The sequence below is a fragment of the Vanacampus margaritifer genome, chromosome 1 (assembly GCF_051991255.1).
Source record: "Vanacampus margaritifer isolate UIUO_Vmar chromosome 1, RoL_Vmar_1.0, whole genome shotgun sequence".
Taxonomy (NCBI): domain Eukaryota; kingdom Metazoa; phylum Chordata; class Actinopteri; order Syngnathiformes; family Syngnathidae; genus Vanacampus; species Vanacampus margaritifer.
The window spans coordinates 37,503,619-37,524,564 of record NC_135432.1 but is presented as its reverse complement, the minus strand read 5'-3'; the positions used below and the strand labels follow the sequence as shown (position 1 = coordinate 37,524,564).

Here is a 20,946-nt window from a genome sequence, read left to right as displayed (position 1 = left end):
GTAGCCTGTTAGATGAGCCGTGCACATCACTGATGGCGATCAATATAACTTCCAGATCCATACAAAAGTCAACTTCACATTTGACGTGTGAAATGTATTTTAAAGACGGGCCTGGACACGAGAAACGCCGCACATTGAAAGTTCGTAAAGATCTCACTATCTCACCTCACTAAGATTGGAAATCGGTGCTCAAAGGGGGTGTTTCCTGCAGGACCGTTGGGTTGCGAATGGGAAGAGGTTTGGGCGTGTGATTGACAGTGGCAACTCACGAAGAAAGCGTTTAAGGAGGCGTGTTCGAGAATGAGCCGGTGGGTGGCGGTAGTAGCGATGGGTACCGAAGACGGTACTTTTTGTGGTATAGACCGATTTGGGTTGGTACTTTTCAAAACACGTCTCTCTAAGTTGTGACTGTGTGCGAGTCGAATAGTTGACACAACATTTACGTACACCAGCGTACTGACGTCACCCACTCGCCCAGGATTTCACACACTAAGAATACATTTCCGGGTTTGCTAACGATCGAGATTTTTGCAGCACCAAGCCAAATGAATACAGTTGATGAAGTATAACAGCCTCCGCGCCGGGCGTAGGCTGGCAATCTCCTCGGTTCCCCGCAATTAGTGCACGGCTGAGAGGGAGGTGGCAGCGGTGGCCCTTGCTGCACCACACGCGTTGCCCGCACCAAAACTGAGAGGTCTGTCTTCCCCCACTGAAGTTTTTTTTGTTTTTTGTTTGCTATATTTGAGTCCTATGGGGGTTCAAACTTCAAACTCAGGCTTTACTGCACAAGAAACGAAGATAACATAAATTATTAATATTTACTGTTTAACTTCGCTCCTTGTGTTGCTCATTGCACAGAACTTTGCTTCACACTTTGTTTTTGTAATATTAATGTATGTGTATTAATTATACTTCAGTAATTGTAAAATGTTATACCTTTATTTTTACTATTCCTCGCTGGCTCATTTGTTTTACATTTTAAATTTGTCAAATTTTATATTTTGAAAAGTAATTGTTATATTGATTTTTAAAAAACATTTTACTGTTAAATAAACAATGATGAGCATGTATTGCCACCCAAATAAATAAATAAAATTTAAAGAGAGCGAGAGAGTAAACAAGTACCAAAAATTGGTACCGTTGAGTGCCAGTATTGATTCCACAGTTACCGAGAATTGGAACAGTTCCGGTTCAAACGTAAAAGGTACCCATCCCTAGCGACTATGTCATATTCCTCATGTGACGGCCACTTCTCGTGTAATGAGAGAACAAACAGTCAAATTGTGTTTATCCAAGTGTTAAGATGGCACCAAACACACTGTTTTTGCCCCAAATTCAAGCTTTCACCAAACATGCACTAAAATTACAAAATAATGACCAGGACATGTAAACAGCATTAGTAGACACCAGTCTATACAGGCTATCAGAAAGAAAGAAAAGTTGAGTACAACTTTAAGCACGGATGAGAGAATTTGCCTCATATGAGGTAAAAATTCACCCAATATTGTGGATGGAGCAAACAACAGCAAATGTTAACTGGGTATGGGGTAAAACATCCAGTGAAATCACTAAGCATTGCAGTTTAAAAAATATATATATAAATAATGTGAATGCTTTCATTACAGGCAGTCGTAAACAAAAGCCCAATGTGGTGGGGCGTAGTTTGCCTATACCTGGCATAGATCCAATGTGTTAATTGCCTGATCTTCCCCACATTTAAATTGCTGTTTTGATGACATTTGTTATTTAACATAAACACGCATTTTGAGTGCATGTCCCTCTCACTGTCTCTCACTCGCACACACGAGCACAGGCACACATATGCACACGCATAATCATGGACACAGCTGCCATGTATGTATCAAGTCTTTTCCCCACTCTGTAACGCGTGACTTAAGTGCTGCAAAGCTGCTGAAAATTTCATAAGGGGGTGCCGGCTAAGATGGCGAGTGAGTGAAGCAGGCGGCAGCAGCAGCCCAAGGAAGGAGGACGGCCGCAAAGGCAGGCACCAGCCAGCCAGAAGATGACGACAGACAAGGGAGAGGGTGGGAGCAGCCAAAAGAAGCGGACGCCATTAAGCGTGGCTGCATCATCTCATCAGCTACACTCGGGTGGCTCCTGGTGAATATTCAATGAGTCCTCGTCACCCGCTACCTTATTGGTTGATGTGTTGTATGGCGCCACATACACACAATGTTTGCAGTGAGCTCAGAAATACATGCAAACTAATTTTCAAAAAATTTAATTTTCTGATGATTACAACACTACTTGGTCTAGATGGGCAAAGTGTTGGATGGTTGCTGTGCAGTCACCGAGTCCCAACAATGCTACAACATCAGTACAAGGGGTGCAGAATAAAGTTTTGGGCTGACATGATCGGAAGTGAGATGATGGGCCCCTATTCCTGCCAGTTGGAAAGTGACGCCATCAAAATATATCATGTCTAAATGGCCATTTACTATCACAATATGATAAATAGAACGATGCCTTCTGAAGCTAATTATCATGCAAGCAAATTCCAAAACCCACATGCATGTGCATTGACATTATTGGGGGCAGGTGCTCAAGCCAAAGAAAAGAGCACACATGGACAAATTTAGTTAACTCATTCACTCCCAGCCACTTTCACTGAAGCAACCCCCTTTGCTTCCTGCTGTTTTACTGAATTTTGAGTGATTTTGCAAGGTCCACAGAATATTGTGTTCTATTGCTATAAAACATGGAACCTACCAAAAGAAAGATTAGAGTCTCTTCTTTCATCAGGGAAAAAAAGTATATTTGTATCTGTTCCCGTTTTGCAGCAATTAGCATTATAATATAGGTAAGTTTCCTCATTATTCACAAACCTGTTGAAAACACTGGGAAAAAGAGCTTGTTGCAAAATGGCCCTGGTTGATCTCTTATACTCTGCTGCCACCTGCTGGCCGTTTTTTTTTTTTTTTTGAATAACTATCATTGCTTTAAGCGACCTCTTAATGTCAGAAGCTGTATCAAAGCCTTCTGAATTCTCTAGCATAAAAAAAACGTATACATTAAAAAACATATTTATACATTTTGGCGTGTGAATGAGTTTTAAAAGCCGAGTATGTGCGCTCAAATAAACTATTTTGTTTTTTGCAGTTTTTTGGAGTCTGAGCTGGAGTTTGCTGTGCTCGAAGCTTCTTGTTGTTTTTTCAGTTTCCAACCCAATGATGTTGTACACTACAACTAAATTTCCACGGGGACGAGCATGACGTCATACTCCACCCATCCCCACCCCCAAGAAACCAAACACTCCACTCAGATGGGAAGATACAAGTTGATAGGCGCAGTCACAGTTAAAAGTCAGGGCTTTTTGTAGCTAGACTTTTGACGCGGAAAAGAAAGTTTGATCAAATTACCCCGATACTAGCCAACTTGCATTGGCTTCCGGTCCACTTGAGATACGATTTCAAGGTTTTGTTACTCACATATGAAATATTACATGGCTTAGCGCCTTCCTATGTCCTCAATTTAATAGTACCTATGTTCTGACACGGAACCTTCGTTCGCAACACGCTGGTCATCCCTAGAGCCAAAAAGAAGTCAGCGTGTTCAAGAGCATTTTTCGATTCGGGCTCCAGTGCTCTGGAATACCCTAACTTTGGAGGAGCCACTACCACTGTGGAAACATTTAAACCGCATCGTAAGACTCATTTTTATACTCTTGCATTTGGCTGAATTATGTGGACCTGGTGACTGCTGCTGCTTACTTTCCCTCCCTTCTTTACGGCTTGGAGAGGGAGTTAGGTGTCAATGACCGATTTGGATGCTGCTTTACCGGTTCTGCGCTGGTTGACTGGGACGACATCTGGGGCAGTTGCTGCCATGGAGATAGCTGCCCTGACCTTCCGGGCTGGGTTTGGATGAGGACCCACTTCCCTGACAACGTCTTCTTGCAGCGCTTCATCTTCTTAAATGGACTTTCACACTAGTTAATATTTTGTGTTTTGTGGATTTGGAGAAGACGTTTGACCGTGTCCCTCAGGTAGTCCTGTGGGGAGTGCTTCAGGAGTACGGGGTTCCGAGCCCCCTGATACGGGCTATTCGGTCCCTGCACCACTGAAGTCAGAATTTGGTCCGCATTGCCGGCAGTATGTCAGATTCGTTCCCAGTGAGGGTTGGACTCTTCACCCTTTGTCACCGATTCTGTTCATAACTTTTATGGACTTATGAATTAACTTGTGAATTTCTAGGCGCAGCCGAAGTGTTGAGGGGTTCTAGTTTGGTGGCCTCAGTATTGCATCTCTGCTTTTTGCAGATGATGTGGTACTGTTGGCTTAATCAAGCCTTGATCTCCAACTCTCGCTTGAGCGGTGCGCAGCTGAGTGTGAAGCAATTGGGATGAAGATCAGCACCTTCCAATCCGAGACCATGGTCCTCAGTCGGAAAAGGGTGGCGTGCTCTCTCCGGGTCGGGGAGGAGTTCAAGTATCTTGGAGTCTTGTTCTCGAGTAAGGGCTGGCTGGAGCGGGAGATCGACAGGCGGATCGGTGCGGCGTCTGCAGTGATGCGGACTCTGACACGCTGGAGAGACTATGTCTCTCGGTTGGCCTGGGAACGCCTTGGGATTCCGCCGGAGGAGCTGGTTGAAATGGCTGGGGAGAGGGAAGTATGGGCTTCCCTGCAAAAGCTGCTGCCCCCACGACCCGATCCCGGATAAGCGGTAGTAAATGGATGGATGGATGGATAGTTAATATTGTTTATTATTACAAAGGGTGATCACCACATTTGCGCTCCCTTCTCAAGGTTTCTTATTTTTCCACTCATGTTTTTAAAAAAAATTCCTTGCCCTCTTGTGGTTTCATCAGGGGATGTCGTTAATATTTGTTAACTGTGGGCATGTGAAGCCCTTTGAGACTCGTTTGTGATTAAGGGCTATATTAACTTGACTTGACTTTACTTGGTTGAGCATGCATGATGTAGAAAAAACTTTAATATTAACATTTTAAACTATACAATACACATTAAAGAAAAAAAACAGCAGTATTCTCTTACTTCTGTATTTATTTCTACTAACAGAATCCACACTACTTACATTGCCAATTTATCATTTCAAATTGGCCATTTTCTGAATAAAATGAAACCTGCAAAAAACATTCCAATCTACAAAACTGGTGACAAGCAAACTTTACAAATGATAGGCCTGACTCTGAATCCATTCACAACCAATCTCAAACAATCTGCAGTGTGGCACCGCGCCACGGGATGGCGCCTCTTTGTTTCTGTGGGCATGTTAGGCGCTTTTTCGTTTTTTGGGCTGTGAATGTTTTGCAGCCGGAGAGACACGATTATCGTAACACGCGGTGGTGCCTAGCCCACTCCTAGCCCACTGTTTTGTTTTGTTTTGTTTTTCTTTTTAATAAAAGTGAACCTGTGGACATCCAGTTGCTCTCCCGTTTTTGCTGTCCCGTTTTTGCTGTCCCGCTGCGCCGTCCATGGCTGACCAGCCACCGTGCATTACACCGTGTACACTTCCTGTTTTGAAGTTGGAAAACTCTGACTTCCCATTTTCCTGTTGTGCTCGAATGCAGCATTAGACCGCCATTTTGACTTATGACGTAAGCTCAGAATTGTCAGTAAGCATATTTAAATTACTGTTCAGAAGTTTGGGGAAACACTAAGGTATTGCCAAAAGAGGAATACAGAAAAAAATTTAATCAATTATTTTTTTTAGAAAATCAAACCCTCATTAAAAATTGAAAGCCAATATCTCAAGTCATCCAGTCAATCAGATCAGCACGTAGCTAATTTACTTAGGTTTGACTTTTCGTCCTCCAGCTTTAATGTTTTTACTGAGCTCAGCTGCAGCACGATGGAGCTAAAGTTGCATGCCGGCCATTTTATCCGCCCGTAAATCGACCTGCTGGGGCTGCTGCGTCCTCGCTCTGCCAGACCTCGCCTCGGCAATGACATATCGCAAAAAAATCTTTGACCTGAACTGACATCAAAGCAACGTCACCCCAGCAGACCTGATCCAGGCTTGTGATTAGAAAGGTGGAGGCAGGCACAGATAATGAAGCACAAAGAGAAGGAGCGGCCTGCTTTGCCTGCTATCATCGCCAGTGCGCCTCCTGTTTGAGCCTTATGTAACATGCCATGCTACTCAATATGAAGAGAAAGCTGCCTGTAAAGAATGTTTGCTATCTTTCAAGTTGTTCAACACGGCCATCAAAAAGAGGCAATTGTTGAACAAATAGGAAAAGACCATGACGGAAGATAGATTGAGGATGGCTCATTAGACTCATTAAGGTCAGTTTAACATACAAAAGCTTAAATTTAAAAAAAGCTTCATAATAGTGGTGGCAAAATGAGTGCGTTAATTCTGAGTTAATATAAAGTTCCTTTAACGCCACTAATTTTTTTGAACGACCGCCCCTGTATTGGGGGAATTTCAGTTGCAAGGCAGCGGACACGTCCACGCCAACATTTAGCAGTTCTGAATTTAATAATAATGTATATATTTGTGGAGACTGGGGTGAAGTTGTATTTTACAATTTTAAAAATGTGCAGAATTTCACAAGTTACTTGCATGTTAAAGATTAGATAGATCTTAATATGGAAAGAAAAATGCACTGAGCTGTCACCAATGTCTTACAAATGCAATGATGCCATCTAGTGGCAGAAAAATGACCTAAACACAAATCAATATCACTTGTTTTTTACAGTACAGGACTTTTTTTTAAACTCAATTTTATGAATTATTATGAAATTGCTGTATCAATAACTAAAAGATGCAGCCACAAAACTTAACTTAAAAATGTTTTATTGTACATTTAGAACAGATATTTTAAAAAAAAATGTGATTAATCGTGAGGACATATGATTAATTATGGTTAAAAAAATATCAACTGACACCCCTAGTTTATATGTTTTCAGTTTTATTTTCTCAAGTTCAATTCTCACATTGTGTAATTTGCCTGTAATCCTTGCCACAAATGCTGGCCAATGACACATATTGTACATATACCGACATTTTCAACCAAATGCATCACCCACCACCACTGAATTATTGACACTTCAACTCTCTTCCAATGTCTGACAACGTAATGCAAGCACATTAACAAAACAATTGGATTATTAGGCAAGTTGACAAGAATGACTCCCATGTAATATAAAAATAGTCAAGAGCACTGACCTAATTTCACTTGACCAAAACATGATAGCTTTTTGTTCCTTTACAAACATTTTTACTCATCATTGGCTTTAAAAATGCTGTAAAAGGATCTGATGGAATTTGTAAGAGTAACCTGAAGATAAATGACCTTCAAAATGTATCGTCATGTGAATAGCACTCTTTCACAATGCAGTGGCATCTCTCTGCAGGTGTAACGCCACAGACAACGTCATAATGCAGCAACAAGGGAGATGTAGACAAGGTCGCCGAGACCAGCCAGACACGTTGGGAGAAGTTTGGCTTACTGTAGGGACGCTTATGAGTCATTTCCGTTCCACAAAGTCCGTCGCCATATGGAACATTGAGTCACGGACTCTAACCTTGCACTGACTAAAGCTGCGAGAACCCCAATTTAAGAGCTCTTTGAAATAAAAGCAAAACAGAAAACAGCGCGACAGTTTCATTCCATCGCATCCATGAATCAGTAGCATGACATCACAGAAACATTCACGCAGCAAAGAAGATAACAAAAGGGATAACAATGGAGGACATGCAGCTCGTTTTTCTGTTGCTTCTTACAAGCTTTGTTTGACAAACAAAAGGCACATTTTGTATTCTTCCAGTTACTATCATGTGTCAAGCTCTGGCCTTTTGTTTCTGTGCAAACAATCACAAAGGTGTAAAAAAGTGGTATGGCAGGTCAGTTATTTCAATCTTTCCATTTATAGTGTGGATGCATCTTATTTTAGATGAACATGTTGCTAGTTTAGATTAACTGATGATGTGTTGAGTGAATCAAGAGCTGGCTACAACAAAACAGTGCACTCAATTATGCCTTCTTTTTTTTTATTATGCCACAAATTGATAGAATTAACAATCAATTAATCAATACATTTACATTTTGAAATAGAAGAATGTCTTTGAATGTTTTGAACTCCAGTGTCACATTGAGAAGAACAATGCTGCCCAGAAGAGGTGTGATGTAGCGTCAGGGCAGGCAGGGGAGGCAGTGCCACCCTGTCCCATTGTGAAGAGTAAAACAATAAAAAATAAAGACCTCCCCCCTTCCAAAAAAAAACTACGATTACATCAAATCAGAGCCGTATATATAGAGAGTTTGGCCAACAAACTGATTTCAGCAGCATGACATATGGACGCCGTCTTGTTACCCTCATGAAACCGAGTTAGCCAAACTCTCTCTATATATATACGGCTCTGCATCAAATTATTTTCCATTTTAATTCTCTGGTCCGTTCTTTACATTAATTTTCTTTTTTTTCTCCAGTAATGTCCAAAATGTCAACATTAAAATAGCTGAATGTGCGAATTTCTTGTTCAAATACGAGTGAGAAGAAAGCAGTGGCTACAAGCAACATCGTTCCCTGTGTGGCTCGCGTGCCCTGACACAATAGACATAGCTGTAGCTAAATTCATGTTCTATCACGCATGTACTGCACATGTTGATGTTCAACAGTTTGACAAATATATTTGATGAATGTGTCGCGTAATGCTTAGAAGAAGCCTATAGATATACATAAGGGAAAGACACGGTTGGTTGTCGGGAGTCTCCAACGATTTCTTCTTTTCACTTGTATTGAGGTACCTGTTTGCATCCAATAAATTCATCATAACTCGTCAAAATTTCTTACTGATTTTGATACATATTGCTATTGGTTTGTTAGAAACATCAGACATGAACCAGACACTTAGGTCATTTTAAAATTGGGGGCTTTCATAAGAGCACATTTTTCTCATTAAGAAAAAAAAAGAGATACAAAAAACATCAACAATGAACTTGACCCTATGTTAAATAGTCTTGTTTAGAGATTATTATCGCCTTAAGCTTGGTTTATGCTTCTTGGCACATCCATACGCCAACTCCATGCGATGAAATGATGTCATTTCACCAACCACGCCCCTCCATGTTGCGTCCGCATTGGCCGCATTTTCCACACCACGCACCTATGAGAATTTGTAAGCTACATGGAAGGTCCACTAGGAAAAAACATGGTGGACAAGCAAACACTGCTGTAAACAACAATGTTTTCTACCTCCCGATTCTTTGTTTTCATTTATGTTAAATCTTTTGTAGACTATTCACCGCAGCTGTTGATGTTGATAGTTTATTGGAAAAAAAAATATATTTCTATTTCTATTTCTTTTCTATTGTGGTGAAGTTTTGTTCATATGCCGTTGACGCTCTCTATTGCCTCCTACAGTCTGGGAGTATATCAACCACAGATGTGCTGAGCACGAAGGCTGCAAATTGTGTCCTCGCCGGATTCCACACATTCACGCATCAAACATTAAGGTTGGGTTATGCTGTGTGCATTATTGGACGTCATATTCTGGCGATGACGAATCACTTTGTCCCGCTGCCGCTGGTATAAATCGAGGGGCAGTTCGAAGCTGGCGTTTTATCAGCTCACCATTAGCGGCGAGGCTAACCCCATTCTTGCCGGGCATGTGTGGGCCATGACTTTTTCTTGCATCATCAGTCATCACAACATCCTGTTTATGCCGGCACCAATTGTTTTGGTGATAAAAGTGTTTTGATCATAAGTGTCAGCAACAAAAAATGCTTCATAAAAAAAAAATCAATGCATTTCCTTTTCGCAGCCTGTTAGATTCTTAGATAGATAGTTGTGAATTCCATAATTCCGATTTGTATTGTCTGCATTAAATGCTATGAATTATTCAACTAATACACCAAATTTGGCCAGCCACTGAGAGCTATGAGAGCTACAATCTCATCAGTGGACTCATCCACATTCTTACTGAAAACAAGCATTTTGTTTGTGACCCTGTATTCTGGACTGAAGTATTGAACTGCAAGGGGACATTTTCATGTTGCCATTATTTGATCAGTCAATAAGAAGAATGAAGGTTTATGTCTGATTTCAGGATCTCCGGAACATCACACACTGCTTTTGGACTAAGAACATCTTTAACTACTGCCTCTTCCTTTGTTCTGCCTATAGTCATTTTTAAAGAATTTTTGAATTTGGTAGAATCTTTTGATTGAGTTTATGTGCACAGACAGCGTTGTCACTGTAACTGACGTTGTATTTGATTGTGTAGTACACTTGTGTCACTTCAGCTGCAGTAACGCAGTAACCTGGAAGGGAGCAGAGGAATAAATTGTTTATTAAATTGAACAGTGTTTGCCTGCTGCCTCTCTTATGACATGAAAGTCAAGAATTTTCTCTTTTGCAGATGTGGTGTAGTAATTGGGTGCACTGGACATTAATCAACATTTACTGTCCAAACAACGAATGATTCCAGATTTTATGGGACGGATGGTAACCTTAGATGTTCTTATTTTTGTGATTCTTCCTGTTGTGGTGGTTTATTTGTGGTGGTTTATTTTCAAGTATTTCTTTGTTACTTTGAATCTGGATACACACCAATCTGATCACCTGGATCCTGATCGGATGATATTTGGCATTTTATGCAAGATCGGTAATCGACTGCAATGTCACAATTTGTGCGATCAATCAATGATGATCAATCAATGACGTCACTGATTGGATCTGCCAAATAAGTCATTACAGTAAAAACAACCTTGTTCACTCCGGAGTCATTCTGTGCTGCCAAGTGTATGAATGAACCAGAAAGCTAATCGATTTTTAGCCCTGTTGCCTCTGTTCCGCCTCAGCACCCTCAACCATCCAATCATGTATTTGTGCTTTCTGCATTTTTATTTAACTGGTAAAAAGTCATAAAACTATTTTATTTACATCAAATAAAATAACTAAGTATGTATGTGATTTATTTAATTTTAACATCTCTTTAATTCAAAATAGCCTTCATCACTCAGCATAAGTGACGTTAACTTCCGGTACGCACAGTCAGCAAATCACAGACGCAACTAGCAGTGAGGCGCATTGTTTGAACTAACACAGAAATACAGATGTGCTAAACTTCTGATAAATTACGATCATATCGAACGTTGAGTCAAGCAATTTTCGCGACACGTTTACTTAGGAAGTCAAAATAGTTTGCGTAGATAGGGGAAATGTCTGCCGGAGCCGAGTGGCATCACACGGCATCCTGTGCAGATGAAAAATGCAACACACACAGCCAGCTTCGGTAGCAGGAACAGAATGCCAAGCCATGTTTCTAGGAATGGGTACTATTGAACCGGTTCTGTTCTGATTCTCGGTACCTGGGAATTAATACTGCTACTCAACAGAGTTTACAATTTTGGGTATGTTGGTCTCAGTGTTCTTTTTTTTTTTCATTTACATGTTTCCCAGTGCCCAGGAATACATGTCGATGTGTTAGTGTGGTGGAGTTTAGCCCAAGAAATTATGATAACAGGTCGTTGAATACACATTTGCATTTTTTTAAGCTGTTAATGCAGAAAATTTAATTTTTAATCACTACTGCCACTTATGGCCAAAAAATGAAACTGCACACTCCCTTCTTCACGTACACAATGCGCACATTACGTCACATCAACAGACAGTGGGAGGAAAATTAAAATCCAAATCCAGTCTGAAAAATATTGGCCAGAGGTTTGCAGGAGTACTCATTGTGAACCTCTAAGGTGTTCATCTGCTAATTAAAAGACATTTTAGTCATAAATGCTCATATAAAAAGGCTATTGTAAAGATAATTTTTGGGCAAATTGTCACATAGCGCAGCTTTAATCTTATTGACATATAACCTGGCCCATCTGTCATTTTACTAAAGGGGGGCTTTAAAGTCCCTCCCCTGCTCTAAAAGCTGAGCAAATGATGATTCAACTCACTTTCTGAGAATTCAGGTAGTACGGATCAAGATCCTCCAGTGGTACCGCCACCATTCCCTTAGGGATGTCCCCATAGATGTAGGGCAGGCTCTTGCCAGCCTCCAGGTCACTGTTGGGCTTGGGCTTGTTCTCATCATCGTCATCACGGTAACTGCTGTCCTGCTTGGGCGGCTTCTTGTTCTTCTCCTCGTTGATGCGCAGCTCAAGGGTCGCCAAAGATTCCACATTAAACCTCTTGAAGCTGTTAGGTCCTGGCGGTGCGAGAAGGGGTGCGGCCATGTTTTCATCCTGCAACTACGTGGTCTTTAGGTTGTGACCATCCAAGGTAGAAGATCTGCGTGAAAATGGAGTAGAAAGCAAGTCAGTGTGTTTGTTCTTCACCATCAGTGCAGGGATCCCCAAATGATGCTACATGCACCCATGGGGATGACCAAAGACAGATGATGTGGGGTGTAACAAAACTGATTTGAATTGGAAAATCTATTTTGATTTAAAAAATGCAAGTGGATCGAATACTTCCACTTTCAAATGTATTGAAATATGTATTGAATCTTTTTTTATAGGGATGGGTGAGTACCGATACCAAGTATCGAGCCAATACCAGGCCACATTCATGTTATCGGTACTCGCGAAATATATCGATGCTGGTATCGTCCCTCGCTCTTGTGGCCATTTTTCGGTCAGGAACTGTCAGAAAGACTTGGGAGAAGGAAAGTTTTGTTCCATATCGTGTTTCCTGTGTGTCTCCCTATGTGGCAACACTTCCGGCAGCGCCATTTCAGTGTGCGTTACTGAGAATAAGTAAGTACGCTTGTTGTGAGTAATATCACCTATATCTGTAGTTCAATGTGTGTCATATATGTTTGTAGCTCACGTAACTTTGCAGTGTTTAATAGAATCATTTACGTTTGCTGTGCGCTTAATTGCCTTGTTAACGTCAGATCTGCAGTGCTAAAAATAGAACGGTGCTTTTTACTATTGAGGACTAGAATTGAAAAAATTAAAATAAAAAGACTAAATAAATCTGCAATTGGCTGGCAACCAGTTCAGGGTGTACCCCGCCTACTGCCCAAAGCCAGCTGTGATAGGCTCACACGCGCCCCCCGCGACCCTTGTGAGGACTAAGCGGTTATGAAAATGGATGGATGAAGACTAAATAAATAAATAAATGAAACATCACACACTAAACAGCTTGAGGATTTGGCAACTGATTCTCTGTGGCAACCCCTGAAGGGAAAAGGCGAAAGGAAAAGATGAAGATTGCTTGAAATGTACCACACATTTAAAGAAAACACAGGTGATATGACCAAGCTTCTCCTGTATTCTTATCCTGTTATAATGCTTGTGCCACACATGACAGTCAAGGGGCTCGAAAAGGTACAGCCAGCAAAACATCAGGTGAAGAGTTCAAAAGCAAAAGCCATCAACTGGTATCTTGACAACAATAGATGGTGTGTTCCTACTGCATAAGATGGTTTCATTCTAGAAACAGTACACAGTAAATTCTGTAGAGTAAATTTGACTCTATTTAGAGTGGGGCCCAAATTTACTCATTTTTAGAATAATATTTGCACTTAGAAGAGAGAAAAATAAAGAAATTGGATTTTTTTAATAAAAGTAAATTACGGGTTGAAGAACAAACTCATGACCTTCAGCTTGGGAAGACAGCCAATCTAGTCCCCAAGCCACACAGCTCCTGCTTTGTGCTAGTATGTCGCTCGTGTCAGCTGGAATCTTCCTAACTCCAAGACCAAAAACAATGTCTTTGGTATCTTGGAGATTAGCCAGTAGAAGGGGCATAGCTCAGGTGATAGTGTGGCAGTCTCCAAAGCTGAAGGTCGTAAGTTCGTTCCTCAACCCTTGAGTGGCTTTTATTTATTTATTTTTTCAATTATTTATTTTGCTCTCTTAGTAGTATAAGTATTAGCCTACTACTACTACTAAAATTGAGTCTATTTGGTCCCACTCTAAATCGAGTCAAACTTACTCTACATAATTTACTGTGTAGCTTATCTGAAACCAGAGGGTGACCGTTTACATCTCGCTGGGGAGAAAAAATTTAAAATGGCAATGAGATGTTGGAGAATTGCTCGTTTGTTTCCTGACTACTGTCAAGGTGCCCTTGACCAAGGCACCGACGAACCCCACCCTTTAGCTTAAGAGTTGCAGCACTGTTTGTTTTTCTTTATCACTCTGACATCTCTCCTGTATGTACGCATGTGTGTGACCTGTGTGTGCAACACAAATATAAAGAGTGTGAATTAAATGTTCTCTTCCAGGATTAAGATCGTGGACGCGTGCATCCTTCTCTATAGCGCTTATCCTGTTCAAGTTGACAAGAAGCTGGGAGCCTATCTCAGCTGACTTGGGGCAGAAGGCAGACAACACCCTGAACTGGTCGCCAGTCAATCACAAGGCACATATAGAGACAGACGTCCTTTTACGCTCACATTCGTACTGTTACTGAGTGGGAATTGAATTCACAGTCTGCGTGGAAGTCAGATGAGTGAACCATGAAATGGAGAAAAATTCATCCGTTCATTCGTTTTATGGACCGTTTACCCTCACTAGGGTTTGCGGGCGTGCTCATATGACTTTGGGCAATAGGTAGGCTTCTCCCTGAACTGGTTACCAGCAAATCGCAGGCAAATATAAATGTTCACAATCAAATTCACAGTTACGAACAATTTCGTGACTAGCACAAATCCAGCGGAGGCAGGTTAGACCGGGTGTTAGTAATTTCGCTGACACACAGCAAGCCAGTGTATTCAAATAAAACGGGTTGTGCTGTTGTGCGCGTGAACACGGCCAACTCCATTCGCCGCCAATCAAAGCGGCTTCTCTCATCTTTTTAACTGTTCCACGCTCATGTCATGCATGGAAACATCTCTTGGGTGGAAATGGAAGCAGAGATCTGTACAGGACTGGCGCATTTCCACAGCACTTTGCCGCTGCGCAGACAACATAAGTAGGTATACCCTTACAGAATGAGCTGGTGACCTCCTGTATCTGCCCACCGATCGGGACTGTGCTAGATCCCAGCAAAGCATAAATCATCCCCTGGGATGATTTTTAAAATATCAAAATGATGATAATAACAATGCCTTCAATAATTGATTTCTGTAATGCATCAAATTGTTTTAATGCCCGCTGTTGTCATATGTATGAATAAAATACAATAGCATCTACCACACATATTCATGGAGCTCCTGTACTTGTCTACCTGTACCTCGATCAAATCCACCAAAATTTCGTTAGGCAACAGTTTGACAGGTTCCAATGCAGGCATATGATTAGGCCAACTTTTAACCACCAATTTGTCATATGCGTCAAGGACACACCCTTGCTATGAGAGAACTCTCAGCCAAGAGCAGTCTACCAATTTCCCCAAAAGTCGCCGTGAGGCTTGCACCTGCACGAAAATCAGGATACGCTAGTGTTTCCGCATGCACCACCTATGAAAAAAAGCGCCCCTAGAGCACAGGTGTCCTACTCCGGGTCCTCGAGGGCCGGAGTCCTGCATGTTTTAAGTCTTCCCCTCCTACAACACACCTTATTCAAATGATCAGCTTATCAGCAAGCTCTGTTGGCGCTTGATAATGATCATGATCATTTGAATCAGGTGTGTTGGAGGAGGGAAACAACTAAAACATGCTGGACCCACAACCTCTGAACTGTGAGGCAGATGTATTAACGTGTGGATCAAGTTCACAATCATATTAAAGTTGAGTTACTTTTCAACATGATGGTAAAACGACAATCTATGTGGTTTACCAAGGACTCTGTTTATTTTGGTTATTGTGCCCCCTGCTGTTGTATTTGAGGGTTGCATTGTGTCGCAGGGAGGGGTTACTTTACTCACTTTAATCGAGAGTTACGTTCAGGGCTGGACTGGCCATCTGGTATTCGGGGCAGATGCCCGATGGGTCGGCGACTTTTGGGACTGTTCCGGTGCTATTCAATTATTATTTTCCTCCATTTTACCCCACAAGACCAGCCCACAATTTAGAGGGAGCAGTCCATTAATCAATTTACAATACAAACAGTAAACTGAAAACATCAAAATCAGTGGCAGAGCTCTGTGGTAACCAGGGGTAGCCAGGAGTTGGGATGGGCCGGCGGGCCTAAGTCAAAATGCCAGGGAAATGTTTTGGTGTGCTAGTCCAGCCCTGGCCACGTCAGTTATTGTGAAGAAAGAGATGAAAGCATGATTATACGGCAAGATCTTTGATTTTCCTAAATACTCTTAAATTTCAGTTTAGGAGGTGAAACGGTATGTCTAATGTGGGTTTTATGTTGTTGAGATGCGTCTCATTTTGTTGTACACAGTTTTTCGCCCAAAAATTGTGTTCTTCAGTGATGGACATGTGGTGAATAAATGCTGTTGAACATTGGTCGAGTCTTTCTGAACTCAGAAGAAAACCTTTAGGAGCAGTTACAACAGCTGTGTAACTAAAGAATGAAACTTTTGTTTTTTTAATCAAAACATACAAAGTGATATTGAATATGGAAACATATGTCAACAACAAACACATTTCGACAATAAGGCCAAATTGGGGTATAGTTTTCTTCAAATTAAATCCAGCAAAGGACCGATGATTGTCTCTTAAAAATGATCAAATGATCAAATGATCATGCTGTGTGTTAAGTGATTTTTCCTCCCACAGAACACTAGCCAATGGAAATTCTGAGCATCCAGACATTTCTAAAATGTCCGCAATGTAACACACTTTCTTTACGGTGAAAACAAACGGCGTATTGTATTGCGTTTGCCTGTGACTAGCATACAACCAGGTAGACTTATAGCAGTCGAACCAGTGTTTTAACTGGACCGGAATGCACTGGTACGGAACTCCGGCAGTTCTCAAAATATCCCTTGAGCGTTCAGGTACTTCTCAACGTGCAAAGAACATACTGTCAGCGTTCAATAATAACCTGGACTGCTAATGCCGCCTTCTCGCCGAAGTGAAAAGTGAAACTGACGGCGGCCATCTTGCATTGCCACTCGCTTAGCGCACCTACAGTAAGTTTTTATACAGTAATTTTTCTGCGGCAATTTCAATTTGATTATCTGCCTCTATGGTGAAATTGTCACAGTGTGTGCCATACGGTTGCACCAATAAGTGTAGGAGGAACTCTAAATGCAGAATTAGAATATAAATGTTCTATCATAATGTATTTTTATGAGTGCTACTCAAAGATTTGTCTGAATCATGTTGTCAGAACCATCAACAGTTAAATAAAAGCAAAGCCCATCCAGAAAAAAAATTCACTGCAAAATGTAAACTTCTGCAAGTCATGATTCACAATACTGAGATAATATACTCTGAATGGTTGCTGCAAACAGTAAAGTCTGTTCTTTGCTAGACCGCCTAATGCAACAGTCAAATAAGGGGAGTATTGGCACTTGTTTTTTCCCACTTAAAACACTGAGTCGAATGACATTTAGACACATGACATTTCATCACATTTTGAAATCAAAATAACATTGACAAATTAAATGACAGCGGTCTGAAGTCCAAATGCTTTTCAGTGAGCGTCCTTTCACCGAGTAAGACCACCATTTTGATATGTGACGTAATTGTCCATAGCGAGCTCGCCGAACGTAGTGCTGTTATCGGCCACAAATGGCCCTTTTTTAAAAAGTCTTTGGTATGACCCAGCTGTGAATTTAACCCACAGCCTCCTAGTTTTAGAGATAGACTCTACCACTAATCCACTAGATTAACAACTGATTGTGTCACTTCTTCACAATAACACACTTATCAAAATTGAGAGGAAGTATTAAATACGAGTACATGCCAAATTATGAAAATTTTTCACATTTAGAGACAGTTACCGGTACCTTCAGGTTGTGTAAAAGGTACAGTATACATTCATTCAAACATATGTAATGTCTAGTTTTACATAATTATATACAGCAAAATAACTTAATTTTTGCTCCTCATCAAAGCAATCATGATGGCCTTCCAAGTGGATTTGTCATAATAATAGCATAAGAAAAAATTATATGGCCTATTAAGAAATTTTAGGTTACACAAAAGTCATTGTGCCAACTTGACTAATAACTAGCCAAATTGTTTTCTTAATTCTCGCTTGTGTGTCGATTAATTAGACTCCCCCAAAGTTTACAAAGCTGTATTTCTGGACCTATAATGTATCATTAAAATATGACAAATTTTAATACTGATGCGATTGCAGTTGACAAATGTGTCAACTGTCATTTCAAAGAAAGTAGAACATTTGTTTCTTGTGTGAATGGTTGTTGAGCACGAAGATTAGCTTTGTAAAGGATGTCTTCTGTACAGATCTTGGCAAAGACATTTTTAAATTCTATCAGAAAATCTCCCTGTCCTATATTAGGATACTTTTTTAAAGCTGTTCTTTAATGGCTGCTCGACTAAGGAAAAGCTTTTCACCAGCGCATGATGGTTACATGCATGACAAGTGCTCAGCAAACTGCAGGAAATTTCAGGGTCAACTCAACTCATGTTAGCGAGGCAGCATAGGGTGGATTATTAGAGTACAACCACAAGTTTACTTGGGATGTGCCACTTTCTAGGCTAGAGATGGGCATCGAGGGCCGGAGTCCTGCAGGTTTTGCATGTTGCCCTTTTCCAACACAGCTGATATATGATCAGCTCATCAGCAAGTTCTGTATAAGCCTGATAATGATCCTGTTGATTGGAATCAGCTTGTGTTGGAAGTGAGAAACCTCCAAAACCTGCAGGACTCCGTCCGGCCCTCGAGAACCGAGATTGCCCACCTCTGTTCTAGACAGTTGAAGGTGTGGATTTGGTTCGTTTTTTACGCTTTCCCAACACCATCAATGTGAATATGTTGGTCGCTGTAAGGTCTCTCTCTCTCTCTCTCTCTCTCTCTCTCTCTCTCTCTCTCTCTCTCTCTCTCTCTCTCTCTCTCTCGCTATCATACACCGACAGACAAGCTAAAACAATCCAACATCCATCCCTTATGCAAAAACGTCTGTTTTTAAAATGGACCCCGGAATAGCGAGGTACAGCCTTATGCTGCTCTGCTGGCAAACACACACACACACACACACACGCACACACCGCGCGCGCGCGTGCACGTGCGTGTGTAAAATTACGATCATCAGAAAATAAGACTGTCAGGCCTTCGACGACGGGAAAAATATCAGTCACTTGATTCCACACACACAATACACTAAAATAGACACGCACATTTGGGCTTTTTCTGCTATGTGAGGAGTGAATGGTGGCGGTGACGACAAGGAGGGTGGATCAATTGTGTAACAGTGGAGGATACAGTGCGCAAAGAAGCAGCACATTGACCGAGACAAGCAGGCGGCAGGTTGCTGTTGCTGCAGTGGGTGGTAACAAAAACAAAAACAAAAAAAGAGCAGCCTCACGAACCATTTTGGCGAGACGTGCAAAATATGCGGCACGCTTGACTCCAAATCGTTTTTTTCCTGCGCGCTGCTTGAAGGGTGTGCACCACACCCGTGAAGCCTCTTCGACAAGCAAATCAATTCACACTGTGTGCATGAACATATTTGAAAACAAAATACAAAATATGACACAATGATGCATGGAAGGTACGAAGATTGAACGACTACTCACACGCATCCTGTCATCCAAGGTTGAGGCAATTGTCCCGCAATATGAAAATCATGTTTAAGGTAGAGCCAAGTGTCCCGCAATGTGATTTTTTTTTAAAGAGGAGCCATCTTATGTTCCGTCGTATGCGCACCCCTTTCCTCCTTTAGCACATAAGATGAGCACTAGACATTATCTACGTGCGTCTAGTCCGAGATGACTATGCTGAAGAAACACATTCAGCAATAAATAAAAAAATAAATTAAAAAAATGGGGGGATGAAGGGGGTGGGGAGTACCGGGCAGCTCTGCGACATTCACGCAAGACAACCCCACCAAAAAAAGGCATCTGTCTCCTTGCCCCTCACACACAACAAGTTGCACATGCAAAGCAAAGTGCGCTCACCTCGGAAGCGTCACTAGAAATCCGTGGAGCCGTCGCGGGACTGCAGAGGCGCGAATGGTCTGTGAGAAACTGCGGTTGTCGCCATATTGCTGCTGCCGTCTTCCCCCCAACCCCCCACCTCCACACGCACACCAGCACCTCCACCTCGAGCAGTAGCGGCCCTCCTCAGAGTGGGCAGCTTCCCTGTATAATTGATGACCCTCAGCACAATGTGAGGGAGTGTTGCCCGGTGCCTCCCGCTCCAATCCTAAAGGTCATTTAGGCCTGCAGCCTCCGCACCTCCGAGAGTCCGACGCCAGTGTGCCACCACGGGGAAATGTGCACAGATGGTGCGCACGAAACACGGTGTATCTCTTGTGTGTGAGTGAGAGAGGTCAATGCAGGAATGCTGCTGAGAGTTTAGAACTTGCACAAGGGTGCACATGTCTAGAAAGTCATGGAAAATAGCTGAACGCAACTTCCATGTTAGTCGAATTTCAAAATTAACAAACACACACAATTTCATTGGACAGAGATCAAACTGTCTCCCTCACTAACCTTTTTAATAATAATAATAATGCATCAGATTTATATAGCACTTTTCTAGACACTCAAAGACGCTTTACAAGGGAATGGATACATTATTCATGCACTCATACATTCACACTGTGGTGGCAGTAAGCTACTTAAGTAGCCACAGCTGCCCTGGGGCAGGCTGACGTAAGCGTGGCTGCCAGTGTGCGCCTACGGCCCCTCCCACCACCACCACCAAACATTCGCACCTTCCATACACCAATATGAGTAGCACTGGAGGCAATGTGTGTGTGCCCTTCTACTGCTTTATAACTTTGTCATTCTTGTCATAAGAGTGGAATGGAGTGCCATCATATCTTGCAACTCAGGGCTGGACTGGCCATCAGCATACAGGGCAGATGCCCGGTGGGCTGGAGTCTTTTGGGATAGATGGGGTGCTATTTATTATTTTCCGCCATTTTTCCCCAAGAGACTGGCGAACAATTTAGAGGGAGTTGCCCATTAATCCATGTACATAACTAGTACATAAATAGTACATAAATAGTGGAAGTAGGAGTAGTA

General features: G+C 41.8%; 1 protein-coding gene across 8 annotated transcripts in view; it reads right to left on the bottom strand.

Annotated features, from left to right (window-relative positions):
* The window catches only part of scn8aa (sodium channel, voltage gated, type VIII, alpha subunit a), a 92,318-nt gene extending 72,133 nt beyond the window's left edge, over positions 1 to 20,185 (bottom strand). For 7 of the 8 annotated variants that reach the window (XM_077553250.1, XM_077553265.1, XM_077553293.1 and 4 more), the window contains exons 1-2: positions 19,873 to 20,185; positions 11,891 to 12,224 (exon numbers count right to left, since the gene is read on the bottom strand). In XM_077553250.1, coding sequence (XP_077409376.1) covers positions 11,891 to 12,169 — 279 coding nt within the window. In that variant the 5' untranslated portion in view covers positions 12,170 to 12,224; positions 19,873 to 20,185. Of the gene's footprint in view, positions 1 to 11,890; positions 12,225 to 19,491; positions 19,814 to 19,872 lie in introns of those variants that run through there. The other variant, XM_077553243.1, reaches the window with a different exon arrangement.
* Positions 20,186 to 20,946: the final 761 nt, after the last annotated feature.